This window comes from Heteronotia binoei, chromosome 21, assembly GCF_032191835.1.
Source record: "Heteronotia binoei isolate CCM8104 ecotype False Entrance Well chromosome 21, APGP_CSIRO_Hbin_v1, whole genome shotgun sequence".
Lineage (NCBI taxonomy): Eukaryota > Metazoa > Chordata > Lepidosauria > Squamata > Gekkonidae > Heteronotia > Heteronotia binoei.
This window is the reverse complement of record NC_083243.1, coordinates 27242821-27266019: the sequence shown is the minus strand read 5'-3', so window position 1 is coordinate 27266019 and position 23199 is coordinate 27242821. Positions and strand designations below refer to the sequence as shown.

The 23199-nt window shown below is 46.1% G+C and overlaps 1 protein-coding gene across 7 annotated transcripts in view; it reads right to left on the bottom strand.

Moving 5' to 3' along the window:
• The window catches only part of CDC42BPB (CDC42 binding protein kinase beta), a 181788-nt gene that overhangs the window by 66839 nt on the left and 91750 nt on the right, over positions 1 to 23199 (bottom strand). For all 7 annotated transcript variants that reach the window (XM_060263091.1, XM_060263092.1, XM_060263095.1 and 4 more), the window contains exons 12-19: positions 19757 to 19890; positions 16977 to 17219; positions 15544 to 15654; positions 12845 to 13089; positions 12571 to 12676; positions 10355 to 10479; positions 8493 to 8598; positions 6759 to 6907 (exon numbers count right to left, since the gene is read on the bottom strand). In XM_060263091.1, the coding sequence (XP_060119074.1) occupies positions 6759 to 6907; positions 8493 to 8598; positions 10355 to 10479; positions 12571 to 12676; positions 12845 to 13089; positions 15544 to 15654; positions 16977 to 17219; positions 19757 to 19890 (1219 nt within the window). The remainder of the gene's footprint in view (positions 1 to 6758; positions 6908 to 8492; positions 8599 to 10354; positions 10480 to 12570; positions 12677 to 12844; positions 13090 to 15543; positions 15655 to 16976; positions 17220 to 19756; positions 19891 to 23199) is intronic.

The window sequence follows — 23199 nt, the reverse complement described above, 5'->3', positions numbered from 1 at the left end:
AGGGAGGGACCTCAAAAGGGTAGAATGCCATGGAATCCACCATACAAAGCAGCCATTTCCTTCAGGGGAACTCTTCTCTGTAGTCTAGAGATCAGTTGTAATTTTAGGAGATCTCCAGGCCCCATCTGAAGGCTGGCAACCCTACTTTATCACTGCCTTGAGGCAGGCGACCTGGAATGTCAAAAGGAACTAAAGGAAAACAAACGGGTGGCAGCGGTTAAGCTGCTCAAACCCCTGACAGTTTAAAACCAGAAAGAGAGAGGAGGAGAAGGAGGAAGAGGAAGAAGATACTGGATTTATATCCCACCCTCCACTCCGAATCTCAGAGCCTCAGAGCAGTCACAATCTCCTTTACCTTCCTCCCCTGCAACAGACACCCTGTAAGGTGGGCGGGGCTGAGAGAGCTCTTCCAGAAGCTGCCCTTTCAAGGAAAGCTCTGCGAGAGCTATGGCTAACCAAAGGCCATTCCAGCAGCTGCAAGTGGAGGAGTGGGGAATGAAAACTGGTTCTCCCAGATAAGAGTCCGCACATTTAACCACTTCACCAAAGAAAGAGTGGGTCAGAGCTCTGCGAGAGCTATGGCTAACCGATGGCCATTCCAGCAGCTGCAAGTGAAGGAGTGGGGAATCAGAACTAGTTCTCCCAGATAAGAGTCCACACATTTAACCACTTCACCAAAGAAAGGGTAGGTCAGAGCTCGAAATTGTGCCTCCTTCCTCAATTCCTCATTAACTCCCAAACTGTTGTTTTGAGCTTTCAAGGGAACGTTTGCCACACCAACTTCAATGATGAAGAACCCCCAAGCAATGGCCACTGAACAACATCCAGGGCTGGGCATTCCTGGACAAATTATAGGGTGCAAAGTCAATTTGTGTTGTACGCTGGCCAGAGTTATTGTGTTCTCTTGCACCCAGAGGAAACGAAGAATGCGCTGAGAACACGTCTGACGCTCTTCTGTGGCTCCACGGAGCAAGGGAGGGTTATTAGCAATAGAGGGGAGTTTGCCTGCCATTATTAATCATCGCTTTGAAGAAATGCCTGATAAGCTTCAAAAGAAAGTCTAAAAATTACTGGCATTAAGATTAAATAAGCTTTCTAGTTAAGCAGAACCCTGAGGCTGAATGGAGAGATAGCTATATAGCAAAAGAACACTGAAAGAGCTTCTTGTCACATTCCAATGGCTGATACTGGAATAAGGGGCGCATGAGGATCTTGTGGGTTGGTGGGGGGAAGGAAAACCCCACTTATTTGTTGGCCCTTGCTTCCTACTTTCTTGCACAGGCCCCTCCAACACTGACCCTGCTGCATCCTTCTCTTTCTCCCCCTTTCCCTCCCCCACCTCTGCAATGCTGCCTTCTCTCTCTGACTGGAGCCACTGCTGCCCGCCTTTTCCTATTACACCCTCCCCAACAGCTAGCTGGCTTCTTCACCCCACTGACTACCTGGGCTTTTTTTTTTTTGTAGCAGGAGCTCCTTTGTATATTAGGCCACACACCCCTGATGTAGCCAATCCTCCAAGAGCTTACAGGGTTCTTCTTACAGGGCCTGCTGTAAGCTCCAGGAGGATTGGCTACATCACAGAGTGTGGGGCCTAATATGCAAAGGAGTTCCTGCTACAAAAAAAGTCCTGCTGACCACTATCATCTGCTTTCTCCCTGCCTGACTCCTTCCCCACCCCTGGCCCTTCTCTCGCCTCAGTAGCAGCCACCTCTGTCCCATGATGCCTTCTTTGCCTCCTGCTGTTCTGGCAACGTTTACTGCAATCAACAGGCAACCACCAAACGGCATCTGCCATTTTACACTGCAAGATCTCATTCTCCTCCTCTAAAGTTGCAGTGTCAGTAGTTTGAAGTATTTTTTAAAAAAAATACCAGTGGACCTACCCTTTTCAGATTCTTTTGCAAACTGGAAATTCTCCCAAGTTTGTCGACTCCCCTCCTTCTGGGGGAGGGGAATATTCAGCATTAGATATACAATCAATTGGATGGCAAGAAAGGGATGATTGGGACAATACCATAAATAAACACTGAAGTGGACAGCTCAGGGTGGCCCAACCGTGTCAGATGGTGGAAGCGAAGCAAGGCTGGCCCTGTCTAGTACTTGGATGGGAGACCACTGGAGAAGAGGCAGGCAATGGCAAACCACCTGTCTCTTGCTGCCTTGAAAACCCTACCGTAGCGGTGTCAAACTCATTTGTTATGAGGGCCAGATCTGACATGAGACCTTGTCAGGCTGGGCTGGGCCATGCGGGACCAGGTCATGTGTGTACCTGATTTAAGATTAGGTAGCAGAGATCTAAACTTTATAAAGGACACAGACAAACACAATTAAATATTTTTCTTTTAAAAAAACCCCTTAAAATAAAACATGCTTAAAACGTTAGCACTCATTGGTCTTAAAGGTGCTCTCTTTGTATTTCTCCCATGGGATCCAGGGAACTGGGCAAAGGAAGCTCTGGCTCTTTCTTTCCTTCCCCAGGAGGGGGAGGAGCCTCAACCAATGGAGAAAACAGAGGTTTGGCTCTGTAGCTCCTGTGCAATTGAGCAAATCTTGAAAAGCAAGCTGTGATGCAGAAGGAAACAAGAGAGAGGGAGAAGGAAGCAGACAAGAGCCAGTTGCTCAGGGGCCCGATAAGAGCCCTCCGGGGGCCTGATTCAGCCCCTAGGCTGCATGTTTGACACGCCGCCCTACGAAATTGCCAGAAGTCGGCTGTGACTTGATAGCACTTCCCACCACACAATAAGCAAATTGTACACTGACCAGGCCATTAACAGAAAACTAACTAAAAGCACTAATGACACTCCACCCACCCTTTTCTGTGTATGTGCAAAGAAGCTAATTCAAAGCAAACCTTTCATGTAAGTACTACTTATTTTTTAATGAAAAAAAAATTAAGAATTGCTACCTCAGGAAATCTGCTACGAGTCACATAGTTGCACTAAATAATTGCATGCCGAAAGGAACGGCAAATTGTATTGCAACAGACCGAAGCAAAAAACATTTTCCAACAATAGTATAATACTTGTAAAGTGGTTATTAGAAGCATCCGTGTAGGTCAACGGGGGCTGTTTCCTGGGAGAGAGAAGCCAACTAATGGGAGAGAGAAGCCAGCAAGTTGAATTCATCTGTTCAGAATGAAGGCCATTAGTACTACACTTATATATAGTAGAACATTTTATCTAAAAGGAGTTGAGAGGTATAAGGATTGCCCTGCGTTTTAGGGAAAGGGAGTTCTGATACTGGTGGCCTCTGGGGTTTGCCGAACACAACAAACGGCCCACTCATGTACCCTGTTCTCCCCCACCTCAAAACACCCTCAAAGCATGGAGGGCTCATAACAGTGCTCTACCCTCAAGCTGTCAGGACTGGAACTGTAGAAAAGAGCAAGAGTGAAGCAGCACTATGAAGACTACCAAAATTTGGGGCAGGGTACAAGCTTTTTTGAGTGATGCATGACGAAAATTCATATCCTGCCACAAATCTGGTTGGACTTCAAGGTGCAAGACCCAGTTTGGTGTAGAGAGCCAGTTTGGTGTAGTGGTTAAGTGTGCAGACTCTGATCTGGGAGAACTGGGTTTGATTCCCCATTCCTCCACTTGCAGCTGCTGGAATGGCCTTGGGTCAGCCACAGCTCTCGTAGTTGTTGTCCTTGAAAGGGCAACTGCTATAAGAGCTCTCTCAGTCCCACCTACCTCACAGGGTGTCTGTTGTGGGTGGAGGGAAGGTAAAGGAGATTGTGACCGCTCTGAGATTCGAAGCATAGGGTGGGATATAAATCTAGTATCTTCTTCTCTTCTTCCTCTTGCTACAGACAGACTAATGTGGCTTGATCGACAGCTAATGTGCTGCTTGGGGACCCTGGGAGGAGGGGAAATGGCCAACTGCTCAGCTACGTCTGCCTGGCACACTACCCTTCCCTCACACTCTTCCAAGCCTCCACCCGGAAGTGGAAAGAGAAGTGCTTTTGTATGATACACCGTTTTCTTCCTTGCATGAAGGAGCCACAGTGGAGGCAGACAGGGATGCAGAAAGGAACATAAGAACATAAGAGAAGCCATGTTGGATCAGGCCAATGGCCCATCCAGTCCAACACTCTGTGTCACACAGTAGCCAATATGTGTGTGTATGTGTATACACAGTGGCTAATAGCCACTGATGGACCTCTGCTCTATATTTTTATCCAATCCCCTCTTAAAGCTGGCTATGCTTATAAGAAAAAGGAGGAGCAGAGGTGGTAGGTACAGGAGAAAGAGAGAAGAAATGGCTGGGCAAAGAGTTAAGAGGTCAGCACTGGGCTGAGGAATTGGATGTTTTTTGCCTCTTCCACGTGCTAGCTATGGTTAAAGAGAAATCAGTTCCCCCTCAATTAGGGATGGCAGACCCGCTTTAAGGACCAGTTTCAAGATAGCTGAAGACAAAGAGATAAAGGAGATGGGCTAGAGCACCAGTGGAGAAAGACTTGGAATGAATCTGACAAGATCATTTTAAAGCCTAGACCGTGGTTGTGAGGTTGGTGAAGAAATAATACTTCTCTGCTGCCTTTGCATTTGCACACTGTAGCCTGGCAGAGCTGTCCCAACCAGTAAGAGGCTTACTGGTGTCTGAACTAAAGGAGAAGGTAAACAGCTCGATGGTCTGGTGTAACCACTCCATTTGACACTTAGCTAATAAAAAGTATTGCATACATATCAGTCCAAACTTTGGACTCTATATTAGCAGTGATGTTGCCAGTTGTGTGTTCCCTGGATCATTTGTCCAGTTGTGTGAGATACTTTTCAGTTTACTCAGTCTGAGGATGCAGGTGAGATCCTTGAAATCTGAGATCTATCACCTGCTTGCATGACCCTAGGGCCTTCTTGGTTGCTTAAATCTGCTGCAGTAGAAGCAACTGGGTCCAGGAGACAGTAAGTGCCTCAAGAGAGAGGGGTAGTTACCCCTGCTTTGACACAGGTGGTGGTGCATCCACTCCTAAACAAATCTACTTTGGACCCAGGAGATTTGACTAACTATCATCCAGTGGCAAATCTACCATTCCTGAGAAAGGTACTGGAATAAGTCATGGCTGGAAAATGCCAAGGATTCCTAGATAAAATAGATTGCTTGGGACCTTTCCAAGCTGGTTCTAGGCCTGCTTATGGTTGACGACCTGCAGGCCTCAGATTCAGTTGGAACTCACAGGAGTACAGCTTCTGAACCTGAGAGTTGCACCTCCTCCTTCTGAGAGTTCCACCTCCTTGTCCATTGAATAGTATGAGCAGCAGCATAACAATCCCTGGATGAGCTCCACCACCTATTTTTCTACAAAATGACCCCTGACGATCTGTGCTGGGAGATGTATAGGAGTGTGACCTGCTGATTCTTCTGGATTTCTTGGTGGATTTCAAAATGGTACTCCTGGACCACCTTTTGAGGTTGAGACCACAATTTTGTGGTGGTTTTGATCCTATCTGAAAGGTAGGTTTCAGAAGGTCTTACTGATGGGTTGCTGTTTAGACCCTTGGGTCTCCGGAATCCTACCCAGGATTCTGCAATCGCATGCTTTTGTTGGATCCCAAGGAAGCTAAGGAAACCTTGAATGGGTGCCTGGAGGAAGTTCTGTGTGGTGTTAGAGGAAGTTTTGGGATCGATGAGGGTCAATAAATGGAAGCTTAATCCTGACAAGACAGAAGTGCTGGCGGTGGGCAGAAGGACTCACTCAGGGACGGAGGTATTTCCTGTTCCAGACGGGGGGGGGGGGGGCTCCATTCCTCTCCAAAGGAACATTTTTTTTAAAGTTTGGGGGTGCTACTGGGTAAGCAGCAGTGGAAGTGTCATCAAGACTGCCCTTGAAGAGTGTCTGGAACTACGAAATGCTATGGCAAGAATATTAAGTAGAGCAGGTCACAGGGCCCATATCACTTCAGTCTTGTTCCATCTACACTGACTTCCATTTTGCTTTTGTGCCCAATTCAAGTTGCTGAGTGTTGACCTTTAAAAATTCTACAGGGCCTAGGACCAGCATACCTTATTCCCATATGAACTTACTATTACAGTCAATCTTGGGGGACGTCGCTTTGGGTACCCCTGTATGGCATTTTGAGAAAGGACCTTCTTGGTTGTGGCACCAAAATGACATAATTTCGTCCCCAGGGAAATTTGTCTGTCTCCCCTTAATCACTGTCTTCTGTCAGCAGATAGAAACCTTTTTGTTTCATTTGGTGTTCCCTTATTGATCCCCAATTCCTATTTGTGTGTGTGTGTGTGTGTAATTTTTAAAGTTTAATTGTTCACCATGGTGAGAATTCGAACTGGGTGGAAAAGTGGCATTAAAATATTAATAAATACTGCTGTAACCCTTAACCCCAGTTAAGGGGGTTAACAGTTAACAGTTAAGGGGGTTCCCAGTGCTCTTCCCAGTTAAGGGCACTGTGAAGGTCATGCTTGTAGAGAGGAGGGGCATGACAAAAGAACATACTAATCTACTTCCAATCTTACAGTCCTGGCTAATTGGTTTGGCAGCTTTGTGTCTGCACCAGATCTAAGTATATTAAATTTACATTGTAATGTGAAGACAAGACTGGGACTGCTTATTTGATTTTTATACTCCCCAAAACACTGGTATTCTCAAAAATGTCAAAATGTTAATTTTTTAAAAAGCAATTATATAAAAATTGCCTCTCTGCCAGAAAGTGGCATATCATAATCCATTCCAGCACTAGAACAATCCTGTGAAGAGGAAATGGGGGGAGGGGGGAGGGGATCTCAGAATACATAATTACCTCTCAAAGGACAGGTTGGCATCCTTAACCTTCCTTAATTCTTCCTGGACCAGTTGTTTGGCACGTATTTCTGCATCAAGAGCCGACTGCAATTCCAACCTTGCTGACATATCCAGCTTCTGACTGCGCCTTACTTTCCAGAGTGGATCCTGTTGCAGTAAAAGCGAACGCTCGTAAGTATGAAGCATGGATCACACGCAGAAAACATTAACTCTCTTCAGAAGTTGCACCAGAAGTCATAAGAGTCGCTTTCCCCCTCCCCCGACTTTTTATTAGTCGAAAATGTGCTAAAGCAAAAGCTGACTAGCATTCCCCTGCCCCCGTCAGATGGAACGGATCAAGACACTGCCCCTTCAGGCTCCCTTGGTGAGCTCACAGGCAGGACTGAAATACAGAAAAACAAATAAAGCCAGAAGAAGCTTTCAAAAGGCATTTGAGGTGAAGTTCTGCTGTACCGCGTTTCAGTAAACCGATGTAAAAATTCGCTTCAAAAGAGGCAATTACTGAATTGATGATCTGCCAAAATCCGCTTTGCTGTGTATGTTTTTTTAATCAGCTGTTCTTTGCAAACAGACCACCCTCCCCTACTCATTAAAGCATTAGGATATGAAAAAAGGGGTGGATTTGTCACCCTGCAGTGCCCACTGAGTTATGGGGTCAGTAAACAGTGGCCCTGGCCCTAGAATCCAGCCAGGAAGGAAACCTTCTCTGGAATTCGCCCTTCCTTTGGCTTCCACTTGGGAGAAGCAATTCTTTCCCCTTCTGCCAATTCAAGTCAATATCCTGACTGGGATGACAAGAAATGTTCAAGCCGATCTATTCCCTGTTCCCAACAAAGGTTGTCATGGCCAAGACCGTGCTCTGATTGGGAGCCGGGAATCTTTTCTCGCCAGGATTAGCAGAGATGCCATGACAGAGACCAACCCTTTGTGCAACTGGCTTAATGTTTACCAACTGTTGCCTTTATTCTCGCATTAGTTGCACAATATGTGACTGCAACAGGAAGTGAAACAAACACAGAATGGATCAAGCTTCTGACTGGGCCACAATGCTGGAATTCACAAGCAGGTCTTGAATTCAGCAGAAGGGCAGCTCCACCACCTATTTTTCTACAAAACGTCCCCTGTTCACAAGTAAAATAAAGAGCAGACATCAGTCTGCTGATGGCCCCCCTCCTCCTCCCCACCTACCTTGTCCTTTGAATAGTGGATGCAGCTGCATAACAATCCCTGGATTAGGAGAGCGGGCAGCCAGCCAGCCACCAGGGGCTTTGCTACATCCCCAGCAGCCCACATTAACTCCTGGAGAAGCCCCTGCCACCCTTTCTCCACTTCTTATGTGATTTTGGGCAGCAGGTGGCTTGCTGGCCTTTTGACTGGGGTGGTGGTGGCCAAGGAGAGCCCCAGGTGAGTGAGGCCTGCTTGGGCTGGCTGGAACTCTAACCAGTTCAAGCAGGCCTTGCTCACCTGGGGCTCTCCTTTCTTGCATCAAGTTACTTTTGGCTGGTGGGGGGCCTCCATATGCTAATGAGTTATGCTAATGAGCTCCACCACCTATTTTTCTACAAAACAACCCCTGTTCACAAGTAAAATAAAACTGGGATGAGGGAATGCATCAAGGAAAGAGGCGGAGGGAGTGACTGTTCTTTCAGCATGGTCTGCGCTTCTGTCGTGAAAAGGTCTCAGTAGTCCAATGAGGCACCTGGGATTGGACTGCCTTTCAGGCAATGCTTACCAGTGTCCTCGATCCCAGACTGGAGCTCCTCAATGATTCGAGTTCTTCTGTCATCTTAGATGCCAGAGCCTGAAGATATCCTCGTGCGTCTTTTTCATCGCTCACCCTGGTGTTCAAAACATGCAAGAGTCACCTCTTTACCCAGCTGCACATGTGAAAAGCCTACACAAAGTGCACGCACCACTAACCAGTCCCAAACAGGTTAACAACCAATGACACAATTGCATGTTCTCGCATGAAAAAAAAATTCAGCAGCTGAACCCAGGGAAGCAGCAGACGGCAAGGTTGGTGGACCCCACAGCTGAAGCTCCGAGCTGGACTTTTTAGCTGGAAACAGTTTCCCCAAATTCAGATGCCTAATTATTTTTAAGCCAATCACATGAACAGGTGAAACTGCTTTAGATGGAATCAGACTCCTTGGTCCACCGAGGTAAGTATTGTATCCTCAGACCAGCAGCCTCTCTCCAGGGTTTCACCCATCACCTATTACCCGATGGTTTTGGTTGGAGATGCCAGGGACTGGACCTGGGACCTTCTGTGTACAAAGCAGATGCTCTGCCACTGCGCCACAGTCCCTCCCCTGCAACTATCGCTAATATTTCACTGTGTGGAAGTCAACATTAGTAACTGTTAGTAAAAGACAATCCCGCCTAGGTAGTTATTTAACAGCACTGTAAAATGGTTTAAAAAGGTTTTAACAGTGATTATTGTTTGAAGTTTGATCGTTTAATTGTATTTGTCTGAAATTTTGAACTGATGGTTAGCCGCCCTGAGTCTGCTTGCGGAGAGGGCGGGGTATAAAGGTAATAATAATAATAATAATAATGTTAACTTTTATTTCACTAATACCCCAACTTTCTTCCTAAGGGCTCAAAGCATCTTACACGTGGGTCAAAGGCAGTTTAATATGCCAGATCGGCAGGACTGCATCATCTGATTTCTGTCCACTCCTTGCCATTTTTGTCAAGGCAACACAGTCTGCTGCAGACTGTTCCCCAATCGTATCATCTGTTCCAAAGAAAACATGTTTCCCCCCCTATTGCAATGGTGTGGGATGCAGTTGTGGGAATCTGTGGGGCTGCCAAAGGTTCTTAAGCCTGTAGGCACTTTGGGGTTTCCAGAACAGGTGGTGGTCACTGCCATGACATGACTGCCACAGGGACCAGATCCAATTACACACACAATCTTGAGAGGTTCCAAGCCAAGCATTCTCCTAGAATGGAGGCAGCTGTTTCTAAGTGGGTGCTCCCTGAAGATGCAAAGATGACGACTCTTGTGAAGTGCTCTTGCTCCAATAAAGCAGAGGAAAGGGATGATTTGAGAAGGGGGGAAAGTGGGCTGCACAACACCCATCAGCAGACACCAAGATGCTGACTGCATTATTTGGGGGCTACTGTACAGGAGCAGTGATCACTAAACAACACAACTTCCCCCTAATGCCATGTTATAACTTTTCTTTCTTTCTTTTTTTTGGGGGGGTGAGGGGAGTCCACTAGAAGGATAAAAATCAATGCAGGAATACAAGACTGACGTCTTAGAAGAAGGGGGGGGAAGCAAGATGCAGGAAAAGTGATGAACACCATGGTTACAACCTTTTAAATTAACATTAAGTAATTTTTAATGTAGGACCTAGACATCCATGCTTTGGTGAACCAGTTGACCCACAAGGTTAATAAGCTCCTGTAACAGTAATAAAAACAGGAAGGACAGGGCACATCAATCAGTATTTGCAGACGCATGTGAATTTTTTGAAGCATATCATCTGCGAGAACACCCGTCTCTGTTCCCCGGGAGATTTGCTTCTATTAATGAGGCTCCAATGTATTTTTTTTTTCTCAGAAGGCTCTCCAAACTGCCCGTACCACTGAATAATTTCTGCAATCTGAGCTTCCCAATGGGCTACCGATTCCTTCTTGGCCGCCAAATCCTGAAGCTCATCCTCTAGCTGCCTGTTTTGCGCTGTAAGTTTATCCACAAAGGAACAAAGCTGCAATGACAGAAGCAGTGGTTTTCACACCAAAGTCATTTCCTGGCGCACACAACCCTGGGGCGTGGTGAGGGCAAGACCCCCCACACTCGACTTATTGCAAAAGTATTTCAAAGAGGCAAATTAAGAACGGCTCTGCGTGTGGCAGAGGGCACACACGTAACATACTGCCCTTTAGCAAAAAGCTTTACTGGCTACTTCAGTTTCAGCCATGGTCAGTACTTGGATGGGAAACCACCAGGCCCGTAGCCACAGGGGGGCCTGCGGGGCCCTGCCACTGACTTCAGGATGGGGAGTCCCCCAACTCAGGGCCCCCAACCCATAGCCTACCCTCCCTGTTATTGCCATGGCCTCTGCCACAGCCTCCTCCCTCCCCAGCAATTCAAATTGCATAGGAGGTGTGTGCTGAAGCACCCCCAGCCTCTCCCCACCATTTAAAGGGCCTGCCAACCAGCCGATCAGTGGACCACTTCAATTGTGCTGTTCTTCCTGCACGATTTGAACTGCTGAGGAGGGAGCCGGCTACCCGCAAGTGGAGGCGGGGAGGGAAAGCCAGAGGTCAGGTCATCTCCCTGCTTCTTACAGCTGAATGGAGAGTTCTCTGGGTAGCTGCAAGAAGCAGGAAGACTGGGGTTGCCAACCCCATCTCTCTCTTTGTCCCCTCTTGCTTTCAAGAAGGAGGGGAGAAAGAGAGGGAAAGGGTCCCGGTTAGACTCAGCCTGCCAGCCCTGCCTTTTTAGGACAGGGATGCAAAAAACAAAACCTATTGTGTCAAGAAACAATTGACAACTTCCAAAAATTAATACATTGTATTATAGAAAATATCCAGACCGAATACCATTATTCAGACATTAAAGAACAAAGAACAATCCCATATAAACATTATCTGGGGTAGGTGCTTTCAGAAATTTATTGAGATCCCCTTGAGTTTCTTATTGTTACCAGCTGTGACTTGTCTTTTTAGGACGGAGAGTCTTGTCATTAACGTGATTATCCTGTATGCGCTGGGAGAGATATTGGTCTGAGGACCTTTTCAGGTTGTATGTTGGAATAGTTTCTGTCTATTTATGTATTTAATTATTGTATATTAGGTATTTTGTTATTATATGTGTTGTCACATTTGGTTTTAGAGTTGGCTTATGAAGAAGCTGTAAAGGCAGTGGAACGCAATTCAAACCGGTGGTTGCGTGAAGGAAAGAATTTCTCCTTTGAAGCCGACGCCATGGAAGGACTCCGTTTGAACCTTACATTTGAGTCTTAGTACTCCTTACAGACTGTATGAAGATTGTTTCAGAGTCATCCTTTGATAATGTTTATATGGGATTGTTCTTTGTTCTTTAATGTCTGAATAATGGTATTCGGTCTGGATATTTTCTATAATACAATGTATTAATTTTTGGAAGTTGTCAATTGTTCCTTGACACAATAGGTTTTGTTTTTTGCATCTTTGCTTATATTGTGTTGCCATTGTTTAATTGTTTTTAGGACAGGGGGCTGTTTAAAAATTCAGGTGCCCCCCCCAATTTCCAAAAAGCCCCCCAACCTCAAAAATCCTGGCTACGCACCTGCCCGCAGTGAATGGGAAAGGGTGCCCCCTGACTTTTCAAAAAGCCCCCTGACCTAAAAAATCCTTGATAAGCCCCTGCCCACAGTGGATGGAAAAGGGTACCCCCTGACTTTTTAAAAAGCCCCCCAACTTTTAAAATCCTGGCTACATCCCTGGACTGGGTTAGACCGGGGTTGCTACATGGAGGAAGGCAATGGCAACCCACCTCAGAATGTCTCATCTCAAACACCCAGTGGTTGGAGTCACCATGAGTTGACTGCAACTCAACAGCACATTCTTGTTCCGTTTTGGTCACTGAAGGGATATGCTTTTTATTCAACCAAGACTGTAACCTCCCACTTGGGCCTGTGAGAATAATCTCCCTCCCCCCACCAGTTCAAAGATGCCAATCACTTTTGAATACGTGTCTGTGCTGAGCCCAAGGTTTTATAACAACATTTCAAGGAAATAAATGAATTGGCAGCCATGACTGATGAAAAAAGGTTAACTGATGAAAAAAGGTTATCTCAAGTTATGCCAATTACCTTTTCATTTTCAGTTGTTATTTTCTTGTTATCTTCGAGGAGCATGGATCTCTCCCGCTCGTATTTCTCCTTCAGAGTTCCCACCGCTTCTTCCATCTCGCTGTGCCTGAGAGTGAAAGAAGACCACATAAAAGTTCTTTCCATGGGGGATTAAAAAGGGACCTTTTTTAAAGGGAGGTGGGTGCATATCTCCTCGTTAGTTCTTGGATTCCATGTACTCTGAAGGGGGAAGAAAACCACATTTTGTGAGAGAGCGGCTGCATACAGAACTTACTTTTCCCTCTTGGCCTTATCCAGCTTGTCTTTTAACATCAGGATCTCTTTCTGCAGCGCTAGCTGGTGGCTCTCTAGGTCGTGCATTTCCTTCTTCACGTTCTTCACTTCCAAGATGTGGGACGCTTCTCGCCTGACCAGCTCCTCTTCGTAAAACAAGATCTTCTTCTCGAGCTCGGACTTCATTTTGGCCAGCTCCTGCTGATGCTCCTGCATGGCCCCCGCAGCACGGCCCCCCTGCTTTAGCTGCGGAAGAGCAAGGACCGACAAGGAGTCATTCTTGCATCCATCTAAACTTTGGCACGACTTCAGCATAAATTGGACTATGGCTTTTTAAAACATTTCCCCACAGCTAGGATGATTGTGACACATACAGGTTGCTTTAGTTTCAGTATATCTTGAAGACAGCCCCTCCTCTGTTTTGCCCCATTACGCTCTCCCTGAAAACAATTAACTGGAAGCAGACTCGTATATGCAGAAATCATGTTGCATAATCCCACCTGGGGTTACACCACGCCATTCTGCAGCTGTAAAAATCACATATTTGAATGCTCCTCTGGGTTGACAAAAAAAAAAAATCCCCAGTGCATAAAAATTAGCACGCCAGGGAGAAATGTTTCAACCTAGCCTTCTATCCCCCGAGGTGGAGAGAGGTTTCTAAAAAGAAGGCGACACTGAAACACGTACAGTTTAATTCAGAAGCAATGCAGCTCAGATATGTAAGCACGGCGTGACCACCAAGGATTGAGAACGCAAGATAAGAAGAACCTTGTGGGCTCAAACCCAGCAGCTCACCTACTTCAGGGATGGTGGCTCAGTGGTAGAGCATCTGCTTGGGAAGCAGAAGGTCCCAGGTTCAATCCCTGGCATCTCCAAAAAAGGGTCCAGACAAATAGGTGTGAAACGCCTCAGCTTGAGACCCTGGAGAGCCGCTGCTAGTCTGAGAAGACAAAACTGACTTTGATGGACCCAGGGTCTGATTCAGTATAAGGCAGCTTCATATGTTCATGTTCATCCTGCTCCTTGCAGTGGCCAACCACATACACCCAGGAATGCCCACAAGCAGAGGCTAAAAGCAGTTCCAGCCACCGGCACCGGAGGGGTACACTACTTCTGAACACGGGGGATCTATTTAACTAGCAGCTAAGGGGCAGACCTATCCTCCATGGTTCCCCCCACCCCACCCCACCCCATCTCTTTGTGCTAGGGTAGGGATGGCCAAACTTGCTTAATGTAAGAGCCACGTAGAATAAATGTCAGATGTTTGAGAGCTGCAGGACATGAACATCAGATGTTTGAAAGCGGAAGGAAGGAAGGAAGGAAGGAAGGAAGGAAGGAAGGAAGGAAGGAAGGAAGGAAGGAAGGAAGGAAGGAAGGAAGGAAGGTAGGTAAATAGGGGAAAGGGGAGGGAGAAAGGTAGGAGGAAAGCAATTTTAACTTTAAATGCATTCTCTAAGCCATTCTATCTGGACAACAACTCTGTGAGATAGGTTAGGCTGAGAGTGTGTGAGAGAGACAGGCCCAAGGTCAATCTTTCATGGCAGAGTGGGGATTTGAACTCAGGTCTCCCAGATCCTAGTCTGATGCTTTAACCACTACACCAGGCTTATTCTTTGCTGAACCTCTTTCACCCATGGCGCCACACCGGAACCAACTGGTAGAAATTAAATCAAATGAGGTTTTGGCTAAATATTAGGAAGAACTTCTTGACAATTGAGAGAGGTTCCTCAGTGGAATAGGCTTCCTCCGGAGGTGGTGGGCTCTCTTTCTTTGGAGGCTAGATAGCTATCTGACAGCAATGCTGGTTCTGTGAATTAGATAGATCATGAGAAGGAGGGCAGGAAGGACTGCATCAGTGCTTAGTTCTCATGGTCCTTTCTCACATGCCCAGAGAAATGCTGATTGCCACTCAGGCAGTAATTTTTCTCCAGGACAGTTTGGCCAGGGATCCTGGAGGTTTTTTGCCATCTTCTGGGCATGGAAGAGAGGTCACTGGGGTGTGTGTGTGTGTGTGTGGGAGGTGGTATTTGTGAATTTCCTGCATTGTGCAGAGGGTTGGGTTAGATGACCCTGGAGGTCTCTTCCAACTCTATGATTCCATGATTCACCATTCTGGTGTCATCCACGAACTTGCTTTGTGGCTCACCTGGGATACCAGATCGTTTTGTTACAGTTTTAAAACAACTGTGAAATCTTGTGTGAATTGTCAGAGCAGGACTTTAGGATGCTGCACTCACAGCTGCCACAGGGCTGCTTCGTTTCCCTTCCCATGCCAACAGCCAGCGTGCCAGAATGCTTCTTTGCACGCAGTGGCTTCTGGGACTCTCCCCATGCCAATCCAAATCTACTAAAAAAATCCCATGATGCACAGTGCAAGCTGCTTTTCGCAGATGGCCTGACCTAAGGACGGGAATGTAAAGTAGTCTCCACGTGATGTACATCTTATATGCAACACCATCAATGGCTGTTTCCCACTGTGAGACTTAGAGCATTCGTGTCTGGGGCTGATGAAACACATGAATGCTGCCCAACGCAAGCCATCCACTCCGGGCTGTTTACACTCAGCAAAACTGACAAGTTCTTCCTAGAGAGATGCTCAAGACCACCATGCAGATAGTACCGGATTTCTAGCACTTGATGAATAAAACTTGTTTTTGTATTGCTTGGAACATAAACAAACAAACAAACAAACGCTGTCACCTTTAGTGTTTCCAGTTCACTTTCCACCTGCTTGGAGAAAATCTCACTGTGCTCCCGAAGCTTACGCTCCTTTGACGCTTCTGCCAGTGCGTCGTCAAGCTGGGCCTCCAGCTACAAACAAAAAATGCAGAGCTGGTTATGAACAAGAAACAGCCCCTAGCTCAGGCATTGTCAGCAGCACCAGAGCACTAACCTCCAGGATCCTTCAAGCACAATTATGCCTCTTTATGGCTCATCCTCCCTCCTGTGGGCCTCATTATTTGTCCTGCCTTACTGAGCCCTATCAGGGGTCATTTTGTAGAAAAATAGGTGGTGGAGCTCATCCAGGGATTGTTATGCAGCTGCACATACTATTCAATGGACAAGGAGGGGGAACTCTCAGAAAGGTTCAGGAGTTGCGCTCCTGTGAGGCTCCACTGAATTGTTTTTCTAAATAGCCAGCAGACGTCCAGTAAGAGCCAGTTACATAAGAACGTAAGAGAAGTCATGTTGAATCAGGCCAATGGCCCATCCAGTCCAACACTCTGTGTCACACAGTGGCCAAAAAAACCCCAAGTGCCATCAGGAGGTCTATCAGTGGGGCCAGGACACTAAAAGCTCTCCCACTGTGCCCCCCCCCCAAGCACCAAGAATACAGAGCATCACTGCCTCAGACAGAGAGTTCCAACAATACGCTGTGGCTAATAGCCACCGATGGACCTCTACTCCATATGCTTATCCAATCCCCTCTTGAAGCTGCCTATGCTTGTAGCCGCCACCACCACATTTAAAAGCCTTAACATCTACTGAGTCAATCCTCAAGGAATGATCAGTACTACACAACTTATCAATAATAGGGAATGCTTCTGTGAAAGAAGTCCTTATTCATAAGGAAAAGGAAACTATAGGAGCCCAGAATTATAAGCTCCCATCAGCTGTGATGTATGTGTGTGCGGGGGTGTAGGTGTGTCTAAGAGTGGAAAGCAAATATCTGGAATGCTCAGTCATCTTTACTAAGTGACAGTACCAGCTTCTTAGCATTCTCCCAGGTCCCAAAATATGCTGTGGTATTGGAAGACCTTCTTCTGAAACCAAAGCAAATATCCATCTTGGGAATGAATTTGCTTTAACTGAGAACTGTGAAAACGGTAGTTTTAAAGGTATGCCAGGAGCTAATAATGGTCTAATATGAAAGAGAGACAGGGTATCTAAGAAATGTCTCTTTAAGGAAATAAGAGCTGCTGGCTTACAATAATTCTAACAGTAAGCCTACGGAAGGCCAAAGTGTGGCCCGAAGGTCCCATTAGCAGTGTACTGATGGAGCAAGTCGTTCAGTCACGTCACTTGTCCATACAACTGCAAACAGCAAGGGAAGGACTGCATGGAGAACCAGAATTGTTTATATGAGTGAACCAACCCCAGAGTGCAACTATTTCAAGTAACAAGTCCATTACCTCTTTCCTTGCTTTCTCAGATTTACGAATATCATGTCTCACAGAATCCATTTTCTGCATGACCACTTCCACTTCTTCCTCTTTGTCACGGAGCTGGCGAGAGAGCTTCTGCTTCTGGGAGCGCAGGTCCGCCATCCTCTCGTTCAGCTCCGAAAACTCGTGCATGGCCAGCTTCCTTTGTTGATGGGCATCTTTCAGTTCTTTGGACTGGCCCTTTAACCGTTCAGAGGCTTCAACGAGTTGCTGGTGAAAAAGGTTCCACTGAGTTTTTAGAACTGTGGTCTGAGAACGGCTGGGTCTTATTCAAACACCATCAGCAAGTTTTGCCAAACACGAAGACAGACACTGCATGCGCTTCCCTTATTGCACTCCCATAACCAATGCGGCAGGCATTTCGATACTTAAGATAATTGCAATTCAGGAAACTGTTTTCTTTTCCTTCCTTTTTGCAGACTGAAATTTTTTATCTGGATGACACAGAGGTCAGCCAGAATACTTGTGCCCGATGAAATGCGCTGTACTTCACAGAAGTTTTTGCCAAAATCCACCCATTAGGATACCACAAGACTCTCTGCAGTTTTTGCTGTAACAGACTGCTCTAGCACATGTCACCCAGAGACACAAAACTTTTGAATGAGCATCAGTGGCATATGCAATAGAATTGCAGCAGCTGCCAAATTCCATAGGGGTTTAAAGTTGTGTAACAGTGCAATCTAGATACCTACTTATGCTTTTTAGACATTTCTCCTGCTTCATCTCTTTCCTGTCTTTCATTGGCTTCCAATTACTTCTCTGGGTTGGATTCAGAGATCCCGTCAGCAGAAGGTATTAGTTTCCTAAACTCTCCTCACCCCAGCTGTCTTTTCAGACCCCGGGAAAGTTTTTTCCTAGGGCAGTCATGTTGGTGTTTTAACAATTTATTAATAACATATGGTTACAATATTTAGTTCTCTCTTTTCTATACTAACCCATACGATATTTCAACCCCCCCCTCCAATACTTGACTTCCCCGAAGTTATAAATTTAAGTTCAATTATAAAGGTACTGCTAACCAATCAAAGTTCAATACTTTTTTCTCATTAATACTAAAAAATTGTCCAATGTCTTTTTACGTTCCACTCTTTCTCCATATATCCTTTAAATTTCTTTCACTCCTTTTTGAATATAACTAAGTCATAGTCTCTTAAAGTTTTAGTTAATTTGTCCATCTTACTCCACAATAAAACTTTCACAATCCAATCCCATTTCTCTGGTATTTTTCCTTGTTTCCACAGCTGCGCATACAATGTCCTAGCAGCTGAGAGCAAGTACCAAATTAAAGTCCTGCCTTCCTTTGGAAATTTTTCTAATTGTAATCCAAGCAAAAAAGTCTCTGCAGTTTTCTTAAAGTCATAACCCAAAATTTTGTTGGGAGGGGGCTGTGGCTTGTTGGCAGGGCATCTTGTTTGACATGCGGAAGGTCCCAGATTCAATCAGCTTCTCCAGCTAAAAGAATCAGGTGCGAGATGTTGTGAAAGGCCACTTGTCATGATCCTGGGCCTAGCAAGGCCTGCAGGTCCCAGGGAAGCATGCTTAGGAGTTACTGGGAAAAGTCTACATCTTCCAGGATTCCCTCTGACTGGGTAGCAAAGGGTTTGGAGGGAAACAGGCTCAGAGAGGGGTGGGGCCTGGGAAGAAAATATAAAGGCCAAGTCCAGGAAGTGGGTGTTCTTTCCCTGAAAGGCTGAGTTGGAGGTAGGCTGTGCCTGAAGAGCTTGAGCCAGGGAAAACTCCCTCACCTAAGGAAGGGGGTGAGTGCTGGTTAGTAGTTTAGGGTAAGTTCAGACGCGTTAGGGCTTTTATTTTCCCTTCTCCCTTTTTCTATTTCATGCACCTTGTTAATTTATATCGCACTGCAATAAACCTTTTTGTTGTTGTTCACTCTGCCTGGTCCTCATGCCTATTATTTGGCCTAAGCTACAAGAGACCTGAAGGGCTTGGGAGGGAACTCTGGGCCTTCTCAAGGGGAACCCTTAACCCAGAGTGGTGGCAGCAACTGGTTGATACCCCCTGAGTTGTGACGCCACTGTATGAGACCCTGGAGAGCTGCAGTATACAACACTGGCCTTGGTAAAGCAGTGGGCTAATTCAGCATTAGGCAGCTTCACGTATTCATGAGTGTGTCAGAAGGCTGCAGTGGAGAGGGGGAAGGGGATGAAATCATTCCTGGTGCCTCTTCTATCAACTCAGGTCCACCAACAGAAGAGGAGGGAGAGTGCTATTTCACCTTCTCCATACTGCAGCGTCCTGACCCCTGTGACCCAGAAAAAGTGTATTCTCAAGCCAGAGAGGACTGCTAATGGGAGGGAGAATATGAGAAAGATCTGTGAACCTTGCATCTGCAGATCACTAGTTCTAACACTCTGTCTGTACATCCTCTCCATGTCTTCCTCCTCTAACACTGTTCCTTGTATGCCTTCCCTCTCCCACTCCTATACCCAAACTCTTCCTTCCCTTCCTCATTTTGCCTCTCTCTCTCTCGTTTTTTAAATCTCCCGTTTCATCCCCACACAAAGTCTCCATAAATATGTGCGGATTAAGAGTGTCAAATGTGAATCAACAGAACCTGGATTCTGATTGTTCCCTACTATGAAAATTGCTGGCTCAGAGAGGTCACAGTTTAGCAGCCTATTAGCTGCTGCTGGGATGAGTACAAAGGGTAAGCGGTATAGATTTTGCCTGAACTCCACAGTGGAAAAGAGAGTCTTCAAGTCACAGCAACAGAAGCACGTTCTTAATACCTTGTGAAGATCCTCCTTTTCTTGCCTCAATATTCTGCATTGCTTCTCAAGCCCTTTTAACTTGTGGGTGGAGTCTTCGTGCTCTTGCCGTAGCGTCACTGCGTCTTCCAGTTGCCGTTCTAGCCTATTTGAATCTGTAAACATTAAAAAAAGAGAAGAACTGTTCGCACAGGTGGTATATCAAGCTGCCCTACATTCTTCATCTTTAATGACGGACCATTTAAATCAGGAGGTCTACAGCGAGCATGATCTTCCCTCCTTCCTCTTCTGTTGAAATGGACCGGTGAAGCCCCATATCACAGCTTGGCTGACGCTGTGATCAAAAATGAAACAAAGTCCAAATTTTGCCTCGAGGTAAATCCAACACCTGGGCCAAGGAAATTTGGATTCCAAAGGCCAAATAAATTATGCAGTGTATTCTCTGCCATCTGCTTGTTTTACAACATTGACTCTGCTTCCAACATCCTTGTTTTCAAAGGCTGGGATCCAAAGAGCTACTTGAGGAATGCCCACTGGGATTTTTTATGTTCCCCCGCCTCTCTTTGAACAGCGGAACCACTCTTGATGCCATATCACAAACTGTGTTCCCAAGTCCCTTTTTACATTTTAAAGCAGTTTTGCTGTTTGACTTTGAGCCAGAGCTGTTGCCCTGCAGGGGGGGACTTAGTGGTACAGAATTACAGGAGCTTGGGTTGCCTGGGGAGCTGGGCCAGGTGCCTCTGGGGAAAAGCAGCAGCCCAGCTGTTCTAATGAAGCATCTTGTGTATGTTCTTCTGAATATGTGTGGGGAACAGAATTTGTGTTGGGGGAGAGGACTGGGTTTTCTCAAGGGGGCTGGCTATTAAAAATGCTGAACCCAAAGCTTCCAGAATTGGTTTTTCAAAGGTCTGGGATATGCTGGGGGGTAGGGTGGGGGGGAGGTGATGGTAGGAAAAGATTTGCAAATGCAATTGTGCTTGCATTTTATTGATTCCAAGCTAGTGCATCTTGCTGATAGAAAAAAGGTAAAAGTAGTCCCCTGTGCAAGCAACCAGTCATTTCCGACTCTGGGGTGATGTCGCATCACGACGTTTTCACAGCAGACTTTTTACGGAGTGGTTTGCCATTGCCTTCCCTAGTCATCTACCCTTCCCCACCCCCAGCAAGCTGGGTACTCATTTTACCGACCTCGGAAGGATGGAAGGCTGAGTCAACCTCGAGCCGGCTACCTGAACCCAGCTTCCGCCGGGATCAAACACAGGTTGTGAGCAGAGCTTAGGACTGTAGTATTGCAGCTTTACCACTCTGCGCCACAGGGCTCTTATCTTGCTGATACCATCTTTATTTCTTACTGCAACAGCCTGCTTTTTCCATTAGAACATTCAAGGTGTCTAACAAACCATAATGGTACAAAATTACATTAAATCAATGCAACAGAAAACTGAGGGTTCTTCCTACTCTGAGGCAGAGTGCATTTTGGCATGGAGTGACTCCTCCCACCAGGCCAGGAGGCATCTTTAATTTTTTTAAAGCCAGAGTGCAATCAATCAATCAACAAAAATGAAGTGACTTTCTCATTAATTAAAAAATGCCACTCTGAAAATTGAAACTGTAAATAAACTATGTATAGAAGAGCTAGAATCGAGTCCACTGTCACCTTAGAGACCAACATGGTTTTCAGGGCATAACCTTTTGCAGGAGTCATTTTGTAGAAAAAGAAGTGCCAGAGCTCATAGCACAACTCATTTGCATATGCCACACACCCCTGACATCACCGGAAGGTGTACTAAATTCTATCAGCTCGGCATCTACCTTAAAGTTCTTCCTGAATTACAACTGTCATCATAAAACCTTACTCCCATCATCCTTTTTAAATTACTTTCTCTTGAGTGGCCACAGTGGAATGAGAAAGATTTCCATCTCTCTGCTTTATATACTTTGGCTCTGCCCCCATTTTTTGTGTGGGGGAAATATTAGAAACTTTGTCAGATCTTAAGAGTTCAGCAAAATTCTCACGGAGGGTCTGAACACTGGAGGCCAGAAGCAAGTTTTGGTTTTGGTTGTTTTTTTTTTGGGGGGGGGGGGGTAAAGAATGAAAGAAAGAGCACAATAAAATGGCAGTGCCAGATTAAACCCTGTGGAGGTCCCTAGGCAGTCAAAATCTCAGGGGCCCCGTTGCAAATTATCTCAGAGTTGGAGCACCTGCTCTGCCACCCGTGGTCCACACTGCCGCCTGCAGGCACCTTCTCAAAAGCCCCTTTGACAAAGCTGCGGGGGGGAGGCAGAGAGAGGCAAACTTGGTGACAACGCCAGCAGCAGCTGCACCAGGCAAGTTGTGCAAAGAGCAGCTCAGTTGCTGGCTGTGCGTGCAGGCTGAGAGGGCTGCAAGCAGGCGGAAAACTGGAGGTGGTGGGGGGAGCCAGCCCAGGGCTCCAAAAGGTGTGGGGGCCCATAGGCCAGTGCCTACTTGGCCTAATTGTTAATCCGCCCCTGTAAAATGGAGAGGTTCTGGAGCTCTGCTCCTGTGAACTCCTGCCCCAAATGAGGCCTGACCTTTTGAGAGTCAAAGCTCCCTTCATCAGATACAAGAAAGAATGGAGATCCCTGAAGCCTTATATCCCAGGCAGAAGGTGGGAGGGATGGTGCAAAGGAAGGAGTTAGGATACAAAGGTACCATGCAAAAATATAATCATCTTGATTAGAGCAGAAGAGGATATTAGCATCTGTAGTAAGAATCCAGAATTCAACCCTGGGGAGTCCACTGTTCTGCATTTGTGCATGAGCTCTAGTTCAATAGTCTTGTGTTGTAATCTCCCCCTTGACGCTTCTCTGAAGCCTGCCACTCTTGGGTCAGCAATGGAATGTCCTGGAAGATTAAAATGTTCTTCCCACTGGTTAAGAACATAAGAGAAGCCATGTTGGATCAGACCAATAGCCCATCCAGTCCAACACTCTGTGTCACACAGTGGCCAAAAAACCAGGAGCCATCAGGAAGTCCACCAGTGGGGTCAGGACATTGGACACCCTCCCACTGTTGCTCCCCCCCCCCAAGCACCAAGAACACAGAGCATCACTGCCCCATACAAAAAGTTTCATCAATATGCTGTGGCTAATAGCCTCTGATGGACCTCTGCTCCATATGTTTATCCAATCCCCTCTTGAAGCTGTCTATGCTGATAGCCATCACCACCTCCTATGGCAGTGAATTCCATGTATTAATCACCCTTTGGGTGAAGAAATACTTCCTTTTATCAATTCTAACCCTGGTTATTGAGTGTTTCATGTCAGACTGATGCCCAATTATTGTTTTGCATGTGGACTGACCTGGTCGTCCAATGTAGAGAGTGGGGAAAGGCACTGCTGACACTTGATGACATACATAGCACTGTAAGATAACTAAAGGAATGAATAAGAGGGACAGGAAAATTACAATGAGCAGAAAAGAAGCTTGGTCTGGGGAAAAC